This window comes from Oratosquilla oratoria, chromosome 5 (assembly GCF_046742065.1).
Source record: "Oratosquilla oratoria isolate Oo_2021 chromosome 5, ASM4674206v1, whole genome shotgun sequence".
NCBI classification, from domain to species: Eukaryota; Metazoa; Arthropoda; class Malacostraca; order Stomatopoda; family Squillidae; genus Oratosquilla; species Oratosquilla oratoria.
Window position 1 is genome coordinate 34874979 of NC_134781.1, and position 20000 is coordinate 34894978.

The 20000-nt window shown below is 36.9% G+C and overlaps 1 protein-coding gene across 2 annotated transcripts in view; it reads right to left on the minus strand.

The window, feature by feature from the left end:
- Positions 1 to 20000, minus strand: part of LOC143025456 (uncharacterized) — a 73672-nt gene that overhangs the window by 1298 nt on the left and 52374 nt on the right. The window contains exons 7-10 of one of the 2 annotated variants that reach the window (XM_076185145.1): positions 16482 to 16685; positions 13166 to 13261; positions 11211 to 11519; positions 1 to 1809 (exon numbers count right to left, since the gene is read on the minus strand). The exon at positions 1 to 1809 is cut by the window's left edge and continues 1298 nt beyond it. In XM_076185145.1, coding sequence (XP_076041260.1) covers positions 1736 to 1809; positions 11211 to 11519; positions 13166 to 13261; positions 16482 to 16685 — 683 coding nt within the window. In that variant the 3' untranslated portion in view covers positions 1 to 1735. The remainder of the gene's footprint in view (positions 1810 to 11210; positions 11520 to 13165; positions 13262 to 16481; positions 16686 to 20000) is intronic. The other variant, XM_076185146.1, reaches the window with a different exon arrangement.

A 20000-nucleotide genomic window follows, 5' to 3' on the forward strand; every position in this document is an offset into this window, starting at 1 on the left:
CATTTCCTAGTTAACTATTGGTTAGTAAGCATAGTCTCTCAGTCTTAAGGCCGGATTCATGGGGTCCTCAAAGTCGTCTTTTGTCTTTGCTTAAATCTTTCAATGAGGTCAAACACATAATTTATGATTGCCGTCAGGCGATTTTATCAATATGAAGGAATCCCTAGTATTGTTAAATATGTATCAAATAATTTCGTCTCATTTGGATAACGTCTACTTCGTTATGTCTACGTTCAGGTAATTTCACTTTGATGAACAATGTCTCGAGGTCAAAAACTGTAGAGTCCGTCGAAGGACTGCCTTACCTCTGTAGAAAATTTCTAGAGGTCTCGTTTAGGGTATCCAAGCCCTTTAAACTTCATCTAACCCAAACTAAACCCCTTCTCGGTCCAGTAGAAATAAAGCTTAAGGTCTATTGGTTGGATCTAGATACCACTACAGGGGTTGGAAAGGATACAATATGTAATACGTCCATTGCGGATACACCATGTGGCCTATCTTTAAGAGGCATATCCATGAGGGATGACTCTTTTTCTATATTATATGTTGTGCGGTTCCACGACTCGTGAGAGAGAACTTTACAATTAGAGTCATTGTTATGGCCTCAGGCGGAACAAGCTACGCTCCATTTTCTTCCCTGATGAATCCCAATAAAGTTTGACTGAAGGGAACTAGAGGAAAGTATCATCAACTGTAGCATGGTGATCACGATTGGTCAGGGGTGAAAAAGGGGGGTGTCCTGTTTTATCACCTGAGACTGTAGATGTGACTACAGTCATCTAAGTTTGCATAGAAGCCCCACCCACAGTATTGGAATGAGTGGTTCATTGATGAAACCTGGATGATGTCCTGTCCCTGGAATATTTATAACAGATGAGGTGATGAAACTCTAAGGAAACGCAAATGTTGAGTTTTTTTTTTTTTTTTTTTTTTTGAAGACCAATGATAGCTAATGAGCTACAGGGGTTGGAGCCTATGGTAGCTAATGAGCTTCAGGGGGTGGGGCCTATGGTAGCCAATGAACTGTAAGGCGAGGGGCCAATGTTTAATGGGGCGGAGTTTTCTGTGCACACTTAATGACTAGTATAGCTTACACAATATGACAGGGGTACAGCAGGAGGGACTGAAGCCTTTGCCATACGGCCGGAATGAGACTTATTTTTCTTAGTTTTGATTTCTCATATTATAACGTCACACACTCGCCACATCAGGTATCCCTATTCTGACGTTCTCAAACATCGTTGACTCCTCGTCTGGGTCGTCCTTGGAGTGCCCAGCATCTCCTTTTTTCTCTCAATGTTTTGTCACCAAGAGTCGTTGACGTCTTGGTTCTCGACCTGATCGCCCCTGACAAAGCGATTGACGCCCTCCGAAGTCCTTTACGAAGATTTTTGCCTTCCACTTTCTTTTGGCTCCGAGGTTCTTCGACTTAGAGGATATTTACGAAGAACCCGCAAAGTCTGAAGTCCTCGACTTTTTTTTTTTTCCTTTTCTTTAAGAAATACCTAACATCCTGAGGGCGAAAGCAGTTCACCAAGCATCCCACCTCTGTTCTTTCGGGTCCCCGCCTTCCTTGGTGGTGCCTCCTCCAGAGGTTATCACCAAAGTACTGCCTGCGATGACCATGCAAAGCGGCCACTCTTTGCAGTGGCCAACAGCACACGAGACGGGACGGGTTGGCCAGTAGTAGGCCCTCGTCAGTAGCACTTAATCTTTGTCGGTATTACCTTAACCTCTATACCCAGATCTTTCTTCGACGACCGGATCGTCGACCTTTCTTCGACTTCCGTCCGTTCTGCTTCCGATTTCCTAATGTGGTAAAAAAGGTACAGATAAATTAGTATCCCCTGGAGAGTGTAATCTATATACTGTTTTATTAAAAAAACAAAAAATAAAAAAGTGGAGGCATCGTGATCAACTGGGACCAGTTAATCAAACTAGTCATGATAAAGCGTATTCATACAAACCCATTCCAGTATGATTATAAAGATAGAGGAGGCAACAAAAAGGTATGGCTACGCTAGAAATACTTTTTTGCCTTATTTATTTAATATCTCATACAAAATATCCTGTGAGAACATCCCTGTGTGTGTGTGTGTGTGTGTGTGTGTGTGTGTGTGTGTGTGTGTGTGTGTGTGTGTGTGTGTGTGTGTGTGTGTGTTTACCTAGTTGTATTTAGTTGTATTATACGGGAAGGGAGCCATACTCGTAGTGACCCGTCTTTGAATCTTTCAGCATCTAGTTTGTTCTTAAATTCTTGTATAGTTTTTTGCACATACTGTTGCCTCATCCAATTTGTTCCAGGCATCTACCACTCTATTTGGGAAACTATTCTTTTTCAGATCTTTTCTATAACTATCCTTTTTGAGTTTCTTTTCTTGTCCTCTTGTTTTCTTTTTATCTGACTTTAATAAATCTTCTCTGTCGAGAACTTCCATCCCTTTCATAATTCTGTAAATGGCCAGTAGATCTTCACTTTCTCTTCTCTGTTCCAGGATTGGTAGTTCGAGTTTGGACAATCTTTGTTCGTATGTCAATTTAGAGAGTGTTGGTGCCTTCTTTGTCGTTGCCCTTTAGATTATTTCTAATTTCTTTATATTCTTTTTTTGTACTGGGTATCCATAGTGTCGCAGCGAACTCAAATCTTGGTCTTGTCAGTGTGACTAATATTTCCTTTACCATTTCATCACCCCAGTGGTCAAAGGCCACTTTCATTGATCTTAGTAAATTGAGGGTTTCTTTGACTATTTTGCTGATATGCTTGTCTGGTGACATGTCTTTACTGATAATTACTCCTAGGTCCCTTTCCGAGCTAACTTTTTTTTACTTCCTTTGCGCCAATTACATATTGCCCGGATATTCTATTTTTACTATTCCCAAATTCCATTATACTACATTTCTTGATGTTGAAGTTTACTTCACACTTTTGACTCCATTTCCAGACTTTATCCAGGTCTCTCTGTAGTGATTCACAGTCTTCCTCTGTACTTACTTTCTTTAGTAGCTTTGCATCATCTGCAAAGGAATTCATATAACATTCCACACCTTCATCTATGTCATATATATATATATATATATATATATATATATATATATATATATATATATATATATATATATATATATATATAAATATGGCGAACATTATTGGAGCCAATACAGAACCTTGTGGGACTCCACTTATCATTTCTTCCCAGGTCGAGTTTTCGTCTCTAAGTATCACCCTCTTTTTTTCTCCCGTTCAGGAAATCTTCCATCCATTTCAATAACTTTCCTTGTACACCACCTGTTATTTCGATTTTTCTTAGTAGTTTTTTGTGTGGTACTTTATCAAATGCTTTTTGTAAATCTAGGAAAGCACAATCAGCCCATCCACCCCTTTCTTGCATTATTTATATTAGCCTCGAGTAAAAGCAAATCAAGTTGGCACATGATCATCTGTATCTAAAGCCAAATTGTTTTGGATTCAGTATATCATTTTCTTCCAGATGTTTAATCCATCTACTTTTGTTAACTTTTTCACCTATATTTTATTATTGTGCTTGTAAGGGAGACCGGTCTATAGTTTGTTGGGTTTTCCTTTTCCCCATTTATATATTGGTATAATATCTGCATTTTTCCAATCTTGTGATACCTTTCCTTCTTTGAGTGAGTAATCAATTAATTATCTTATATCTTTTTTCTGTTAGCTCATCTATACGTTCTTTTGATATCCAAGGTTTTTTATGTGGTCCATTATTTCCTTCTGTGTCACAGTTATTTCTTTCACTGGGGGGATCTTTCTGTCCTTCCTCCTAATTTTGTGTACTTTCAATTGTGAATACAGATTTAAAATGTTTGTTCATAATTTCAGCCATTTCTACATCATCTATATATTCGTCATTCCCTTGACTCAGTTTCACTATTTCTTGTTTATCTTTTAGTTTACCATTCACATACATGTAGAATAGTTTAGGTTGGTCTTTGCATTTTTCTGTTATATCTTTTTCATATTTTCTCTTTTCCCTGCGTATTTTTACATATCCATTTCTTAGTTTGATATATGTTTGCCACTTACTCGTTTGTTTTTTATCTTTTCCAAGATTTGTCTCTTATATCTTTAGCCTCACTACATTTTTTGTTGTATCAGCACTTAATGTGCATCCTTTCTTGCTTCTGCTTTGGTACATATTTATCTATTCTCTCTTTATAAATTTCTTTTAATTTCTATTTATCTCCCATCTTTGCTTCTTCATTTAAGAAGTTTTCCCAATTTACATTTTGAACAAATTTTCTGTTTCTCACAGTTAACCTTCCTTTTTCTATGTTTCTTATTTCTTCTCAAATCAATTTGCTCTTTTAGTTCGAACTCTACTAGTATTTGGTCACTCTTCCCAATTGTTATCTTGTATTCCATTTTATCCACAATTTCAGGCTCTGACGTAAATATTAAATCTAGTCTCGACGGTTCTTCATTGTTTCTATATCTGGTATTTTCCTTTATCCACTGAGTCATTGTGTATTAATTGGTCATATCAAGTAGTGTATTTCCACATAGGTCTTCTCCACGTTTCACTGTCATTTCTTCTCAACATATTTCTTTTGAGTTAAAGTCACCCATAATTACTATGTTTCCTCCTTTCAGTGATTCATTTAATGTGTGCTTTGTGTCTTCCAATATTTTGGAATGATCACTCTCTGTCCAAGAGTATATTTTTGGGGGCACATATATTACTACATATTTTCTACTTTTAATGTCACTGTTTTCAACTTTTATCATAATCAACTCCACATTATTTTTTCCTTCTGTTATTTTTGTTACATTTAAGCCTTTCATAGTCAGAAACATGACTCCTCCACCCTGTTTCTCCTTTCTATTTTTCCTCCAATGGTTGTATAAACCTTGTCCCACAGTATTTGATGGTAGTAGACCTTTTTAACTTTCGTCTCCACAATTCCCATTATGTCTGGTTTCTCTGCTGCCAGATAGTCGTTTCATATATTTAGTCCTAGAATCATGTTGGTATACGCTTTTTTTTTATGTTTTTCCTTTCTCTCTCTCTCTCTCCCCCCCCCCCTTTTTTTTTCTTCTTTTTTTTAATACCATTTTCTCAGCCTGAGGTCTAGTACTCTCATTTTTTTTTCGATCTCTTTTTTTTTTTCTTCTTCATTTCTTAGTGTTTTCCCTCTCTTTTTTCTCATCGCTCGTTTCTTTTTCTATCCATACGTTTTTGTAATTTTCACTATTTACCAGCTTTGCTGTTTTTGATAGTACTCCTTCTGCTATCATTTGAGACCTTAATTTGATCTTTAGTGGTCATCTATCTATCTATCTATCTATCTATATATATATATATATATATATATATATATATATATATATATATATATATATATTTTTTTTTTTTTCGAGTACTGACCCATTCTATGTAATTTTATTTCTTTGTACATTACTTGTCCCCCCTCTTGTATATTTTACAAAATTTCTTTTGCAATTTCTTTCTTTTCTTTTTCTCTTTGACATCTAGGTACATTATGTTTTTTTTTTTTTTAGTACTATAAACTACTATGCACTTTTTTATCCATTGTGTCTCTGACCCAATTCTTTTTTTCCTTAATTACTTTAAGTACCGTTTCTTTAGCATTTTCTTCTACTTGTCGCTGTACTGTTTCTTTAAAAGTTATTTTTCTATTTTCTTGTTCCACTTTCCATTGATATCTTATTTCTTGGAGATCTGTATCTTTAATAGTTTCTCCAACTTTCTCGGTCACCGCTTGTATTTGTTCTTTCACTTCTTTTTCCAAAGCCTCATTTTTGTTTTTATCTTCATTTTTCATTCTTTCGTTGTTACTTTTGACTATGTTTAATTCCTTTTTTAGATCATTAAGCTCTCTGTTATTTTCGGCATTAGCTTTTTTAGCTGGTTCACCTCTCTGTACATTGTCCTGTATTCAGCTTTCAGATCAATTAGTTCCTCTATCAATTCTGCAATCTTCCGATTTCTTAGGGCATTTTTATACCTAGATTCTCTTTCCAATTCTAAACCTCTACCTAGTATTCCACTTTCTTTTATAAACCCTGAAAATACATTATTAACAAACCTTTGAGTTGATACTGGAGTTTCTACCATGCAGGACTTTTTAGGTATAGCCACCTGCCGTGATTCCACTCTCCTTACATCCCATCCTCTCTTCGTTGGTTTACTTTTTCGTCTTTCTCCTTCATCATTCTCCATTTTTTGTATTTAACAATAGTGTTGAATTTATTCTATTTTATCATTTCGGTCACTCGATGAATATAGCTCTTTATCCCGAATGTAAATACAAGCTAGGTGTTTCCTTCGAATTTATTGAAAAAGCGCTGCACTTCAGAGCTCATTTCTAGCCGTCCGTTCCCACCTGTGGTTCGTGTGTGTGTGTGTGTGTGTGTGTGTGTGTGTGTGTGTGTGTGTGTGTGTGTGTGTGTGTGTGTGTGTGTGTGTGTGTGTGTGTGTGTGTGTGTGTGTGTGTGTGTGTGTGTGTGTGTGTGTGTGTGTGTGTGTGTGTGTGTGTGTGTGTGTGTGTGTGTGTGTGTGTGTGTGTGTGTGTGTATTTACCTAGTTGTAGTTACCTAGTTATATTTTACGGGAAGGGGAGCTATGCTCATGGTGTCCCATCTTCATATCTCATTTTATCTAGACGGTTTTTAAGTTCGTGTATCGTTTTTGCATACACCACATTTTCATCTAACTTGTTCCAAACGCCTATTACCCTGTGGGGAAAGCTGTTCTTTTTCAGATCTCCTCTATAACTGACTTTCTTGATTTTTTTCCGTGTCCTCTTGTATCTTTACTATCCCATTTTACTAGATCTTCTCTATCAATAGTTTCTATGCCTTTTATGATTCTATAAATAGTTATCAAGTCTCCTCTCTTTCTTCTTTGCTCTAATGTCTGTTGCTCAAGTTTTACTAGTCTCTCTTCATATGATAGTTCTGAAAGTGTTGGTGCCAAATTCGTAATTGCTCCTTGTATTCTTTTAAGTTTTGTTGTACATTTTTTTTGTACTTGATGACCACGTCGCCGCTGCATACTCATATTTTGGTCTTATCAAAGTGACTAGTATTTTCTTCACCATTTCTTCATCCAGGTATGTGAATGCCACTTTGATTGTTCTTATTAGATTATAAGTTTCTCCAAAAATTTTGTGTATATGTTTCTCAGGGGACATATTATTCATAATAATGACTCCCAGGTCCTTATCATTTGCTACTTTTTTAATTTCTTTCTCTCCCAACTTATATGATCCCATTATTCTTTTTTGCTTCTTCCAAATTCCATTATACTACACTTCTTGATATTGAATTCCATCTCCCACTTCCTATTCTATTTCCATACTTTATTGAGATCACTCTGTAGCGACTCACTATCTTCTATAGTGTTCACTTTTTTCAACAATTTTGCATCGTCCGCAAAGAAGCTCATATAACTTTCAATTCCTTTATCCATATAATTAATATATATAGCAAACATTATTGGGGCCAGAACTGTTCCTTGTGGAACTCCACTTATCACTTCATCCCAGTTAGAGTGTTTGTCTCTTATCACCACTCTCATTTTTCTTTCATGCAAGAAGTCTTCCATCCACTTCAGCAGTTTGCCCTGTATTCCTCCTGCAGTTTCTAATTTCTTTAGCAATTTCTTATGTGGCACCTTATCAAAAGCTTTTTTCAGGTCTAGAAATGTACAATCAGCCCATCTATCTCTTTCTTGTATTACATCTATTAGCCTTGAATAGAAATACATTAATTTTGTGACGCATGATCGTCCTTGTCTAAATCCAAATTGCCTTGGATTTAGTACATTGTTGTTGTTTTTTTTTCAAATGCCTTACCCATCTAATTTTGATAATTCTTTTACAAATTTTAGCTATCGTACTTGTAAGATAGATTGGTCTATAGTTAGTGGAGTCTTCCTTGTTCACCCCTTTATATATTGGTACTATATTTGCTCTTTTCCAATCTTCTGAAACTTTTCCTTCTTTCAATGAACTGCTTATTAGACTATGCATTTTGTCTGTTAGTTCATTCTTGCATTCTCTCAAAATCCAGTTTGCCATTTCATCTGGTCCATGCAATTTTCTGACATCGAGATTACTCAAGTGATTCATTATTTCATTCCTTGTTACTTCTATCTCTTTCATAGGGGGGACTTTCTCCTCCCATCAGATATCTCTAAGTTGTATGTTCTCCCTCGTAAACACCGATTTAAAATGTTTGTTCATAATTTCTGCCATTTCTATTTCCTCTGTGTATTCTACTCCTCCTTGTCGTAGTCTCTCTAATTCAAGTTTGTTTTTCAGTTTGTTGTTTACAAATCTGTATATTAGATTTGGTTGATCTTTACATTTTTCTATGCCATCTTTTTCATATTTTCTCTTTTCTGCTCTGCACACTTGTACATATTCATTTCTATAACTAGTATATATTTTCCATTTTTCAGGCCTTTTGTATTTTTCCATTTTATCCAAGCTTTATCCCTTTTGTCTTTTAACTCCCTACATCTTTTGTTGTAACAATACTTTACATATCCTTTTTCTTGCTTTTGTCTTGGAACATACTTTTCCACTCCTTCTTTATAAATTTTTGTCAAAATATTCCATTTCTCTTCTACTGTTGTTTCCTTGTGTATCCTTTCCCAGTCTGCTTTTTGAAAGAATTCTCTTATTTCATATAAAAAAAAATCCAGACATCAATCTTCCCTTTCCACATTATTCGTTTTTTTCCATGTATTTTTCCTCATTTAGTTCCAGTTCAACCAATATGTGGTCACTTTTACTTATTGGCGTCTTATATTCAATCTTGTCCGCTATTTCGGGTTTTTATGTGATTATTAGGTCCAGTCTCGATGGTTCTTCCTCATTTCTATACCTAGTATTCTCTTGTATCCATTACGTCATTGTATGTTCTATAATCATATCAAGTAGTACATTTCCCCATAGGTCTTCTCCACCCTTCACTGTCATCTCTTCCCAGCAGATTTATTTACAATTAAAATCACCCATTATAACTATTCTTTCTCTATCTTCCATTATCTTCTTTAGTGTTATCCTTGTGTCTTCTAACATATTTTTGTGTTTCATCTCTTCCCACGAAGCCATTTTAGGAGGCACATAATTTACCACAAACTTTCTGCTCTTCCCATCCCTGTCCTCCACTTCCATCATAATCATCTCATTTATTCTTTCCATATGTGACTACTTCCATCGTGTTTTCTGTTTCCCTTCCATTTTTCTCTGCTATGAATCATTTCCTCACTTTCATATCCACTACTCTCCAATAGAATTGATCTTTTTCTCTGTTCTTTTTTCTTTCTTTTTTTCTTAGTTTTTAGTCTTTTTGTTTTCTCATCCTCTCTTTCCTTTTTATCCATTTCTCTTTTTATCCATACCGTTTTATATTGATCACTGTCTGCTAGTTTCCCTGTTTTTGCTAATATATTCTATTTTATCATTAATTGGTCTGGTTTTATATGTATTGTATTTCCCTATTCTATATATTTCTTCAATTTCTTTCCCTGTTTCTTGTCCATCCTCTTGAACTACTTCTAATATCTTGTTTACCTTTTCCTTCTCCTCTTTTACTCTTGTGGTCCTATTTGGATTATGCTTCTCTTCCATCCCTAATATAATTATACATTTCTTTTTGTCCGCTAAGTCTCTTACTATATTCTCCTTCTCTCTCATCACTTTAATAACTGTGTCCTTAGTTTGTTCTTTCATCTGTTGTGTCACTATATCTCTAAATACAATTTTGTTGTTCTCTTGGACTTTTCTCCAACCCTGTGCTTCTTTTGCTATGGACTCTTTATTCTCTTTATTCTTCTTTAATTCCTCATTCTCATCTTTTACTTCTTTTAACTGTCTTTTTAATTCTTCTATTTCTTTAGTTAGGTTTTGATTCTCCTTCTTTAGTTCTTCCAGTTTATCAACTCTTTGGGTAACTAGTGTTAATTGGTTAAACCTAACCTCCCATGCTTCGTTCATTTTTTTTAGTTTCTCCTCTAGATTTACTAGTCGGGGGAGGTTGTCACCTCCTCCCTCATTAAATCCATAAAAGCAGTTATCTTCTCTTTCCATTGAGCTGCTATTATCTATGTTTCTGCTTTTGACAGCTCTGCTCCCTTGTTCTTCCTCGTCCGTGTGTTCTGTGCCCCTTTTGTTTACACCCCTTCTAACATCCGGGGCCCGTTCGTCCCCTTCCTCATTTCCTTCCATTTTCCTTAGTAATCCCTCTCTTTCTCCTTTTTCTTCATCTTCCCACTACACCACGAATTTTCTTCTTCCATACTAATACAACAAAGGTACTCCCTCGTTGTTGAGATCGATGAAAATTGAAGTTTTCCTGGAGTTCCAAACTTCGTTGTCACTTCGACCGATGTGTGTGTGTGTGTGTGTGTGTGTGTGTGTGTGTGTGTGTGTGTGTGTGTGTGTGTGTGTGTGTGTGTGTGTGTGTGTGTGTGTGTGTGTGTGTGTGTGTGTGTGTGTGTGTGTGTGTGTGTGTGTGTGTGTGTGTGTGTGTGTGTGTGTGTGTGTGTGTGTGTGTGTGTGTGTGTGTGTGTGTGTGTGTGTGTGTGTGTGTGTGTGTGTGTGTGTGTGTGTGTGTGTGTGTGTGTGTGTGTGTGTGTGTGTTTGGAAAGACGAAGAGTGCAGGGTGATCTAATAGAGGTATTCAAATGGTCAAAGGGTTTTAAGAAGGGTGATGCAGGCAAGATCATCTTATCAATGCAGCGAGGCAGAACTCGTAGTAATTGATCTAATTGGAGAAATTTATGTTGAAAGAAATAGGCAAAAATTGACTTACCGACAGAATAGTTAACTAATGGAATAGATTTAGTAACCTCGTAGAGAGCGCTTTAGACAATTGGCTGTTTTAAGATAAAATCAAATAGCTTTATGGATAGGGATGACAGATGGTAAGGGACATGGAACTGCCTCGTGGAGGCCTTATAGTCTCTTGCAGTCTCCTCCATTCCTATGTTCTTATGTTCTTGTTTTAAGAAAAAATTAGATAAATTTATGGATAGGGATGATAGATAGTAAGGGACATGGAACTGCTTCGTTGTAGGCCTTATGGTCTCTTGAAGTCTTCTCTATTATATATATATAAATACCTTTATTCTACTTCTTTTGTGTGTAAACTCCACAGATTGCCCCCCTCTCCCCACCTCCTCCAACACTGACGCCACACTCACGAGAACGGCACCAGCGACCGGAAAACCCCTTCAGGCAGTGACACTCCCCCGAAGGCGCGCACACGCCCTGGCGGCACCTCTGGGAACACTTCTTCCCCCGCCGGGCCGTGGCCGAGTCAGGAGCTTCCGACGTCGCGTTCCGGGAACCCGGGCCACCTTCTTCAGCGCCTTCGCCAGGTAGACCCTGGGCGTCGAGTACTGGAGGCGTCACCTCTATTTCGCAGTGATGACCGGCGTATCCGGCAGGACATCGGCAAGTGTTGACGCCCTTGCAACGGCCACCACGAAGACACGGGATGACGCATTTGCCTGAAGGAGAAGAATAGGGTCCTCCTGAAGGAGTGCTGACTACTACGTCAGCTGTAACCAGCGCTTCTATTTTTCGGGTTATAAGTGAACAGTCTCTAATCATGAAGGGTTGATGCGTGACGATGGTACGTAGGGGTGTCAGTAAAGTCCCCCAGACAGGGTTACCTGAATGAGGAAGACCCGTGTCAGGAATTTGACGACCCTTCACTGAATCGACTCTCTCTCTCTCTCTCTCTCTCTATCTATCTCTCTCTTTTTTAGTCACGCTCCTAAGGATCAAAGGCATATTTTTTTTATTTATCATTTAATTCTATTTATTCATTTTATTTATTTTTCGGGTCTACGCTCCACTAAAGATTGAATACTGATCTATTTCATCTACTCTCCTTCACCACCTCTACGACCCACTTCTTTGGTGTGATAGTGTTCCCAAGGATAGAAGCACTGGTTCTTGCTGACTTCAGATGATTCACTTCAAGTGTATGTATACACATGTATACATACACACATACATACATACATGCATGCATGTACACATACATACGTGCATTCATTCATACATACATGCATACATACATACGTACATACATACATACATACATACATACATACATACATACATACATACATACATACATACATACATACATACATACATACATACATACATACATACATACATACATACATACATACATACATACATACATACATACATACATGCATACATACATACATCCCATACATCCTATACATACACACATACATACATACATACATACATACATACATACATACATATATACATACATACATACATACACACACATACATACATACATACATACATACATACATACATACATACATACATACATACATACATACATACATACATACAAACATACATGCATACATACATACATACATACATACATACATATATACATACATACATACATACATACATACATACATACATACATACATACATACATACATACATACATACATACATACATACATACATACATACATACATACATACATACATACATACATACATACATACATACACACACATATACATGCATACATACATATATACATTCATACATACATACATACATACATACATACATACATACATACATACATACATACATACATACATACATACATACATACATACATACTGTACATACATATATATGTACATACATACACACATACATACATATATACTTACATACACACATACATACAACTCAGATATACCTCTGATAATCAAAACTAATATACATATATATATATATATATATATATATATATATATATATATATATATATATATATAATAGATTAAATTAATAACTAACTCGGAAATAACTATTTTCATAGATAAGAAAATAAGTAAATAGTTTCTAAATGAAAAAGCAGATAACGTGTTAGACAATTGAATAAATAAAGAAAAAGAATAGGTAAATGAATATATAAACAAAGAAATGAATTGGTAAACATACAAACAATTAAGCAACTAATGCAACAAACAAATAAAAAAAATTATTTACAAATAAACAAGTTCAAGAAATAAATCAATAAAATATCATAATCATAGAAAACGGTCATGCAGGTTTTCAACTTACTAAATTCGCAGCGGTTGCCATAGAAACCTCTCCTGCAGGAACACGTGTCCTTCTGAACACACTTGCCCCCGTTCAAGCATTTCTCACTACAGATGCCTGCAGGAGAAAAACCAACATCATATATATATATATATATATATATATATATATATATATATATATATATATATATATATATATATATATATATATATATATATATATATATATATATTCACAAGAACCTTGGTTCGAATCCGGGGACGACAGGTGGAATTATTATATATCTCGTATCTATCTATCTATCTATCTACCTATCTATCTATATATATACATATATATGTATACATATATACATATATATGCATACATACATATATATATATGTATACATATACATATATATGTAAATATGTATACACACACACACACACATATATTTATATATATTTATATATATATATATATATATATATATATATATATGCAAAGTAGACCACTTGGAAAAAAGAAACTAACGAAGCAAAGCGCTTTCGTATATTATATCTTCAGTGCAACTGAAGATGTAATATACGAAAGCGCTCTGCTTCGTTAGTTTCTTTTTTCCAAGTGGTTTACTTTGCATAAGTGAACACGCGTACCCATGTTCTTATTAGCATATACATATATATATATATATATATATATATGTATGTATGTATATATACTGCTTCCAACATTTGCAAATGTTTCGAAGCATTATTAATCTGAGAGAATTTCCTATCAATCAAGAAACAAGCTGATTTGACATGAACAATAAGTCACTTTAACTCCACGCTGCGCCTTAACGTAAGGGGGTAACCACGCCCAATCACTACACCTCCTCCACACACCATCCTTAACTCAGCGTGCGACCATCCGAGGTGAGGTTAGCCGGTGAGGTCAGGGGAAGTTACAGTATATAAACTGTCAAAAGTATGGTGAGGGTACACATTTAACATTGTAAGTACTCTACATAGTATATAATATTGTCTGTCAAAAGATGTGTCATTTATTTTCGATAATATTTTACTGCTGTAAATTCATTGTTACAGATGTAATTCTGATGATGTCTCCCTGAGGACGAAACGTCAAAATATATCATATGGCTACATTAGGTGATTTGATATCCGCTTATCCCCCTAATGCAAAAAGATTAATGAGAACTTTGGAAAACCTTATGAAAAAGTTGAATAACTGAGAATGTTGTCGTTTTTAACTCGATGCGTATACAAGAGAACCTGCTCCCTTACTTCTCTAATATATCTACATATATATATATATATATATATATATATATATGTGTGTGTGTGTGTGTGTGTGTGTGTGTGTGTGTGTGTGTGTGTGTGTGTGTGTGTGTGTGTGTGTGTGTGTGTGTGTGTGTGTGTGTGTGTGTGTGTGTGTGTGTGTGCGTGTGTGTGTATGTGTATGTCTGTGTGTGTGTGTGTGTGTGTGTGTGTGTGTGTGTGTGTGTGTGTGTGTGTGTGTGTGTGTGTGTGTGTGTGTACGTATACATATATAAATTATATATACATATATATATATATATATATATATATATATTATTATTAATATATTTCTTAAAGTACATATGAAGGAGAGGGAGTAGAAGGAGTAGTAATAGAGAAAAGTGTAGAAAAGAAGGGAGAGGAAAGGAGGGAGATAGAGGGAGAGTGTTGGAGAAAGAGGATTAGGGAGATAGGAACATGCCATGGTAGTGGTGGAAAGGATGAGAAAATGTTTCAAAAGGATAAAATCTGTGTGAAAGAACGTGGGAGAAAGGAGAGTTATAACCTTTACATACCTTGTCACATACCACGCACGTGATCCACATGCTTGCGACATAGCATTCCCTCCCTTTTTCGCTGATTTCCCTTTCCCAGACCTCAGCAACCTAACGCAGCAGAATTCAGACAAACAAAATATCGTCACACGAAGATGCCTGATGTCACTAGAGAAACCCATTAAACCCCCTTTATTATACCTGCCCCTATTATATTACCCACAAGCTAACATATACATAACATAGCTAACCCTACCCACCAACCATACGACTAAACCCCATAAGTAGAACTGTCTACAATGTCTAAATGTACAAGACTAACACCTTTACTTACGACAACCCACTAACCCCCTATATTAAGCGACGATAATGTGACCAAGACAGAAGAGCTGGGCAGGTCAAGATCCTGCCAGCCGCAGATGTTCCCGAGGCCAAGGCCCGACACTTACTGTATTTTGCCCAAAGGGCCTATTGATAATTTGTGTTTGAAGACCAGATAAACTGTTAAATAAATAGAAAAAAAACTCCCCCCTTTGGAGTTTATCTCGCCCGCATTAAGTCCATCTTATGTAACCACAACAATAACCGGGGTTACAGAGGGAGGAAGGAAAAAAAAAGAGGAGAAAATGTGGGAGGAAGGAGAAAAGAGAGAAGAGAGTGGCTAAAAGAAGATAAAAGGAAAAGAAAAAATGGAGATAGAAAAGTTCAAAAGGGTGGGACTGAAGAGAGAGACAGAGAGGGAGAGAGATCAAAGAGATCCCGATACCACAAGAGATACAGAAATCCAAAACGATATCAACAACGGAGTGAAAAATAAAGAACATAAGGATTGAATATTTCTGATAAGGGTTTGGATCCCATGTGATAAGGGTCTAGATCCTGCAAACAAGGTATTGAGAAAGGTTTCAGCCTAAGAGGGGATCTGAAACAGAACTTCAGGGACAAGTTCGACTTGAAACATTACTTCAGAAGTTTCAGTTTCAGCCGCTTCAACCTCGTGGAATCCTTAACATATTCTATTTATTTGTTTATTCGTTTATTTATAATTATTTGTTTACGTCGATACAGTGACGTTTTTCGGTCTGGCGTCAACTAGAATAAGAAAGCTACGGAGTTCCTTATCATTCCGACGAGATGGTCACGATTATTACTGTGCATAACTTTGAATATTTTGTTCTGGTTAGTAACAGGAAGAAGGTGTGAGTCCTTACTGTTCTGTAGGCTTAGAAAAGAAAAAAGGAAATAATAATGAAAAACGGCAGCTGGAGAATGGAAAAATAAAACAAAAAAGGGAAGATGCCGTCATCATGGAGCTTCGTAAAAGAGAGAGAGAGAGAGAGAGAGAGAGAGAGAGAGAGAGAGAGAGAGAGAGAGAGAGAGAGAGAGAGAGAGAGAGAGAGAGAGCGAGAGAGAGAGAGATAGAGAGAGAGAGAGCGAGAGAGAGAGAGAGAGAGAGAGAGAGAGAGAGAGAGAGAGAGAGAGAGAGAGAGAGAGAGAGAGAGAGAGAGAGAGAGAGAGAGAGAGAGAGAATATTACCTCCTTCGCAGTGGCGCCCCTGGAACCCTGGAGGGCAAGAGCACCTGCCAGGCGCCGTGCAGGTGCCGCCGTTCATACACTGCGGGTAGCAGAGTGCCGTGTCGCAGTAGGGCCCCATGTAGCCCTCGGGGCACTCGCAGCCGCCGGCGGGGCCGCAGCGGCCTCCGTTCTCACACGCCCGGTCGCACTCCCGCGTGGGTTCTGCTGTCGATAGAGAGACAGGGAGTGAGGGAGAGTGACACAATGGGAGAGTGGGAGGAGTGAGAGTAGGAGTGAGAAGAGTGAGAGGGTGAGTGAGTGGGAGTGGGAGTGGGAGTGAGAGAGTGATAGTAAGGTAGAGTGACAGAATGGGAGAGTGAGGGAGAGTGACAGAATGGGAGACTGGGAGGAGTGAGAGTAGGAGTGAGAGAGTGAGTGAGTGGGAGTGGGAGTGAGAGAGTGAGAATAAGGGAGAGTGACAGAATGGGAGAGTGAGGGACTGAGAGAGTTAGAAAATGGGAGAGTGAGGGAGAGTGACAGAATGGGAGAGTGGGAATGAGAGAGAGTAGGAGTGAGAAAGTGAGAGGGTGAGTGAGTGGGAGTGGGAGTGAAAGAGTGAGAGTAAGGGAGAGTGACAGAATGGGAGAGTGAGGAAGTGAGAGAGTGAGTGGGAGTGGGAGTGAGAGACTGAGGGAGTAAGAAAATGGGAGAGTGGGAGAGTTAGTGAAAGAAAGAGAGAGAGAGAGAGAGAGAGAGAGAGAGAGAGAGAGAGAGAGAGAGAGAGAGAGAGAGAGAGAGAGAGAGAGAGAGAGAGAGAGAGAGAGGAGTGAGGCAAGTTGGGGGAAGGTGAAGGAGTGTGGATGAAAGGGTGAGGAACAGGGAAGAGAGCAAAGAGAAGAAGAGGAAGAAGAGAGTGATTGTTTGATTGTACCAAGTTGGAAATGTGGCAATACTGTTTATTTACATAGTAATTAAATCTACACATTACACAAAGCTATTTCCGTTGTGGTTGTTATACGGATACATTATTGGCACATCTGCCAAAATATACATGCCTTTGTTTTTGTCAGATAGAGAAAAATGTACAATCAGAGAAAATATTATGTTGAAATTTTCTAATTAAATAATTTTCACCAAAAATTATTTAAAAAATTATATCATAACGTCTGAAATATTTCATCAAGACGTCAACATTCTATACTAAAGTATATATACATATACATATATATATATATATGTATGTATATACACATATATATATGTATATACATATATATATATATATAGATATATATATATATACATGTACATATATACATATATATATATATATATATATATATATATATATATATATATGTGTATGTATATATATGCTGGTACATTGTGACAAGTTGATGAAGGTGGAAAAAGAAGTCACGGTTCTATTTCCGAGTTCCTGAGTTTATTCCTGACCGGTTTCGCTCTATGTTTCTTCAGAGGAATGGGACTCTGTAGTGAAGCTGGCGGTATACATAGTCTGAGTAGGACCGCGTTCCCTCCTTGGAGGTGGGATCCGTTTGGTTGTACAATGGTTTATAATTGCTAATACAATGAACAATAGATACAGTATACAATAAAATTTTGTGATGTTATTATAAAACAGCTCCGGTGTGTGTGGAATGTTGACCGAGGGTGTAACAGTGTAAGTGAAGTGAGTGGTGTATGTTATAAAAAAATATATATATGGTACAGTTTTACATATGGTACCATATATGGTATTTATTTAATTATTTGCAGCACCATATGTAAAACTGTACCATATATATATATATATTTTATAACATTCTGGCATACAACGATATGCGATGAGATGTCATGTCACTTTAAATTAGCACATTCTTTTTATTTTCATTTTATTTCATTTTATCTTATTTTATTCTATTTGTCTAGATATTTATCTTTATATTATTTCATACTATAAGTTATCTTATGGCACTTTTTAGGATTCCCACATTTTTACACCACTCACTTCACTTACACTGTTACACCCTCGGTCAACATTCCATACACACCGGAGCTGTTTTATAATAACATCGCAAAAATTTATTGTATACTGTATCTATTGTTCATTGTATTAAAAATTATAAACCATTGTACAACCAAACGGAACCCACCTCCAAGGAGGGAACGCGGTCCTACTCAGACTATGTATACCGCCAGCTTCACTCCAGAGTCCCATTCCTCTGTAGAAGCATAGAACGAAACTGGTCAGGAATAAACTCAGGAACTCGGAACTAGACCCATGACTTCTTTTTCCACCTTCATATATGTATATATATATATATATATATGTATATATATATATATATATATACATATATATACATATACATATATATATATACATATATGTACATATATATATGTACATATATATATAGATACTATATATATATATGTATATATATATATATATATATATATACATATACATATATATATACATATATGCACTTCCCAGTGAGTGGGCATGTTGTCTAATTCTAGTAGTGAGGGAATGTCTGGGAGAGTATCAAACACAGTGGGGTCTGTGAGATTCCCCATGTTTAGGAGGTGTTGGTAATACTCGGCCCAACGGTCCTGTATTTCTTTTTGTCTATAATAAATCTGGCTCCGTCTGCACTTCTAACAGGGCAAGTTGGGTTTCTTTGTGTCCCATATGCTCTTTTTATGGCACTATAAAACTCCTGCTGGTTACCTGTATCAGCAAATTCTTGAATATCCTTTGCCAATCTTCTCCACCATTCATTTTGGATTGTTCTTGTCATTTGTTGAACCTTTGACCTAGTTTCTGCAAAGGCTGCTCGTGTTGTGACACTTGGGTAGTTAATAGCTACTTCATGAGCTTTCCTTTTTTCTTCAAGTAATCGGTGGATGTCTGCTGATTGTTCGTCAAACCAGTCGCGATGTTTCCTCTTGGTAGTGCCGAGGATACTTTTGGCAGAGTCAAGGAGTATGTTGCATATGTGGTCCCTCTCTCTTGATTTAGACCTTCTTATGTTGGAGGAAAGACAGGTTGATCAGGGTCTGAGAGACGTGTTGTTAAATTTTCTTGGGAAGAGTTTCGTTTTACTGGGTCGCTTAGGGAGCATAGGTTTATTCTTGAATGCGGTGGTTGGAGACGTGCAGGAGGACGTATTCGGAGCTTCAAGGTTGTCCGGATGAGGCGATGGTCAGTCCATCCATCTGCACCTCTCATGGCTCTGATTATCTCAACATCACGCAGATCTTTGCGCCGAACAATAGCATAGTCAAGGATGTGCCATGTTTTTTATCTTGGGTGCATCCAAGTTGTCTTGAACATGTCACGGAGCTGGAAACAGGTGTTGGTGATAGCTAGATCGTGTTGTGAGCAGAAGTTCAGCAGACGTAGTCCATTATCATTACACTTTCCAACACCGTGTCGTCCAATAACACCTTCCCAGAGATGGTAACTGCGACCAACTCTTGCATTAAAATCACCGAGGAGTATGATTCTGTCATCGCGGGGAATTGTTT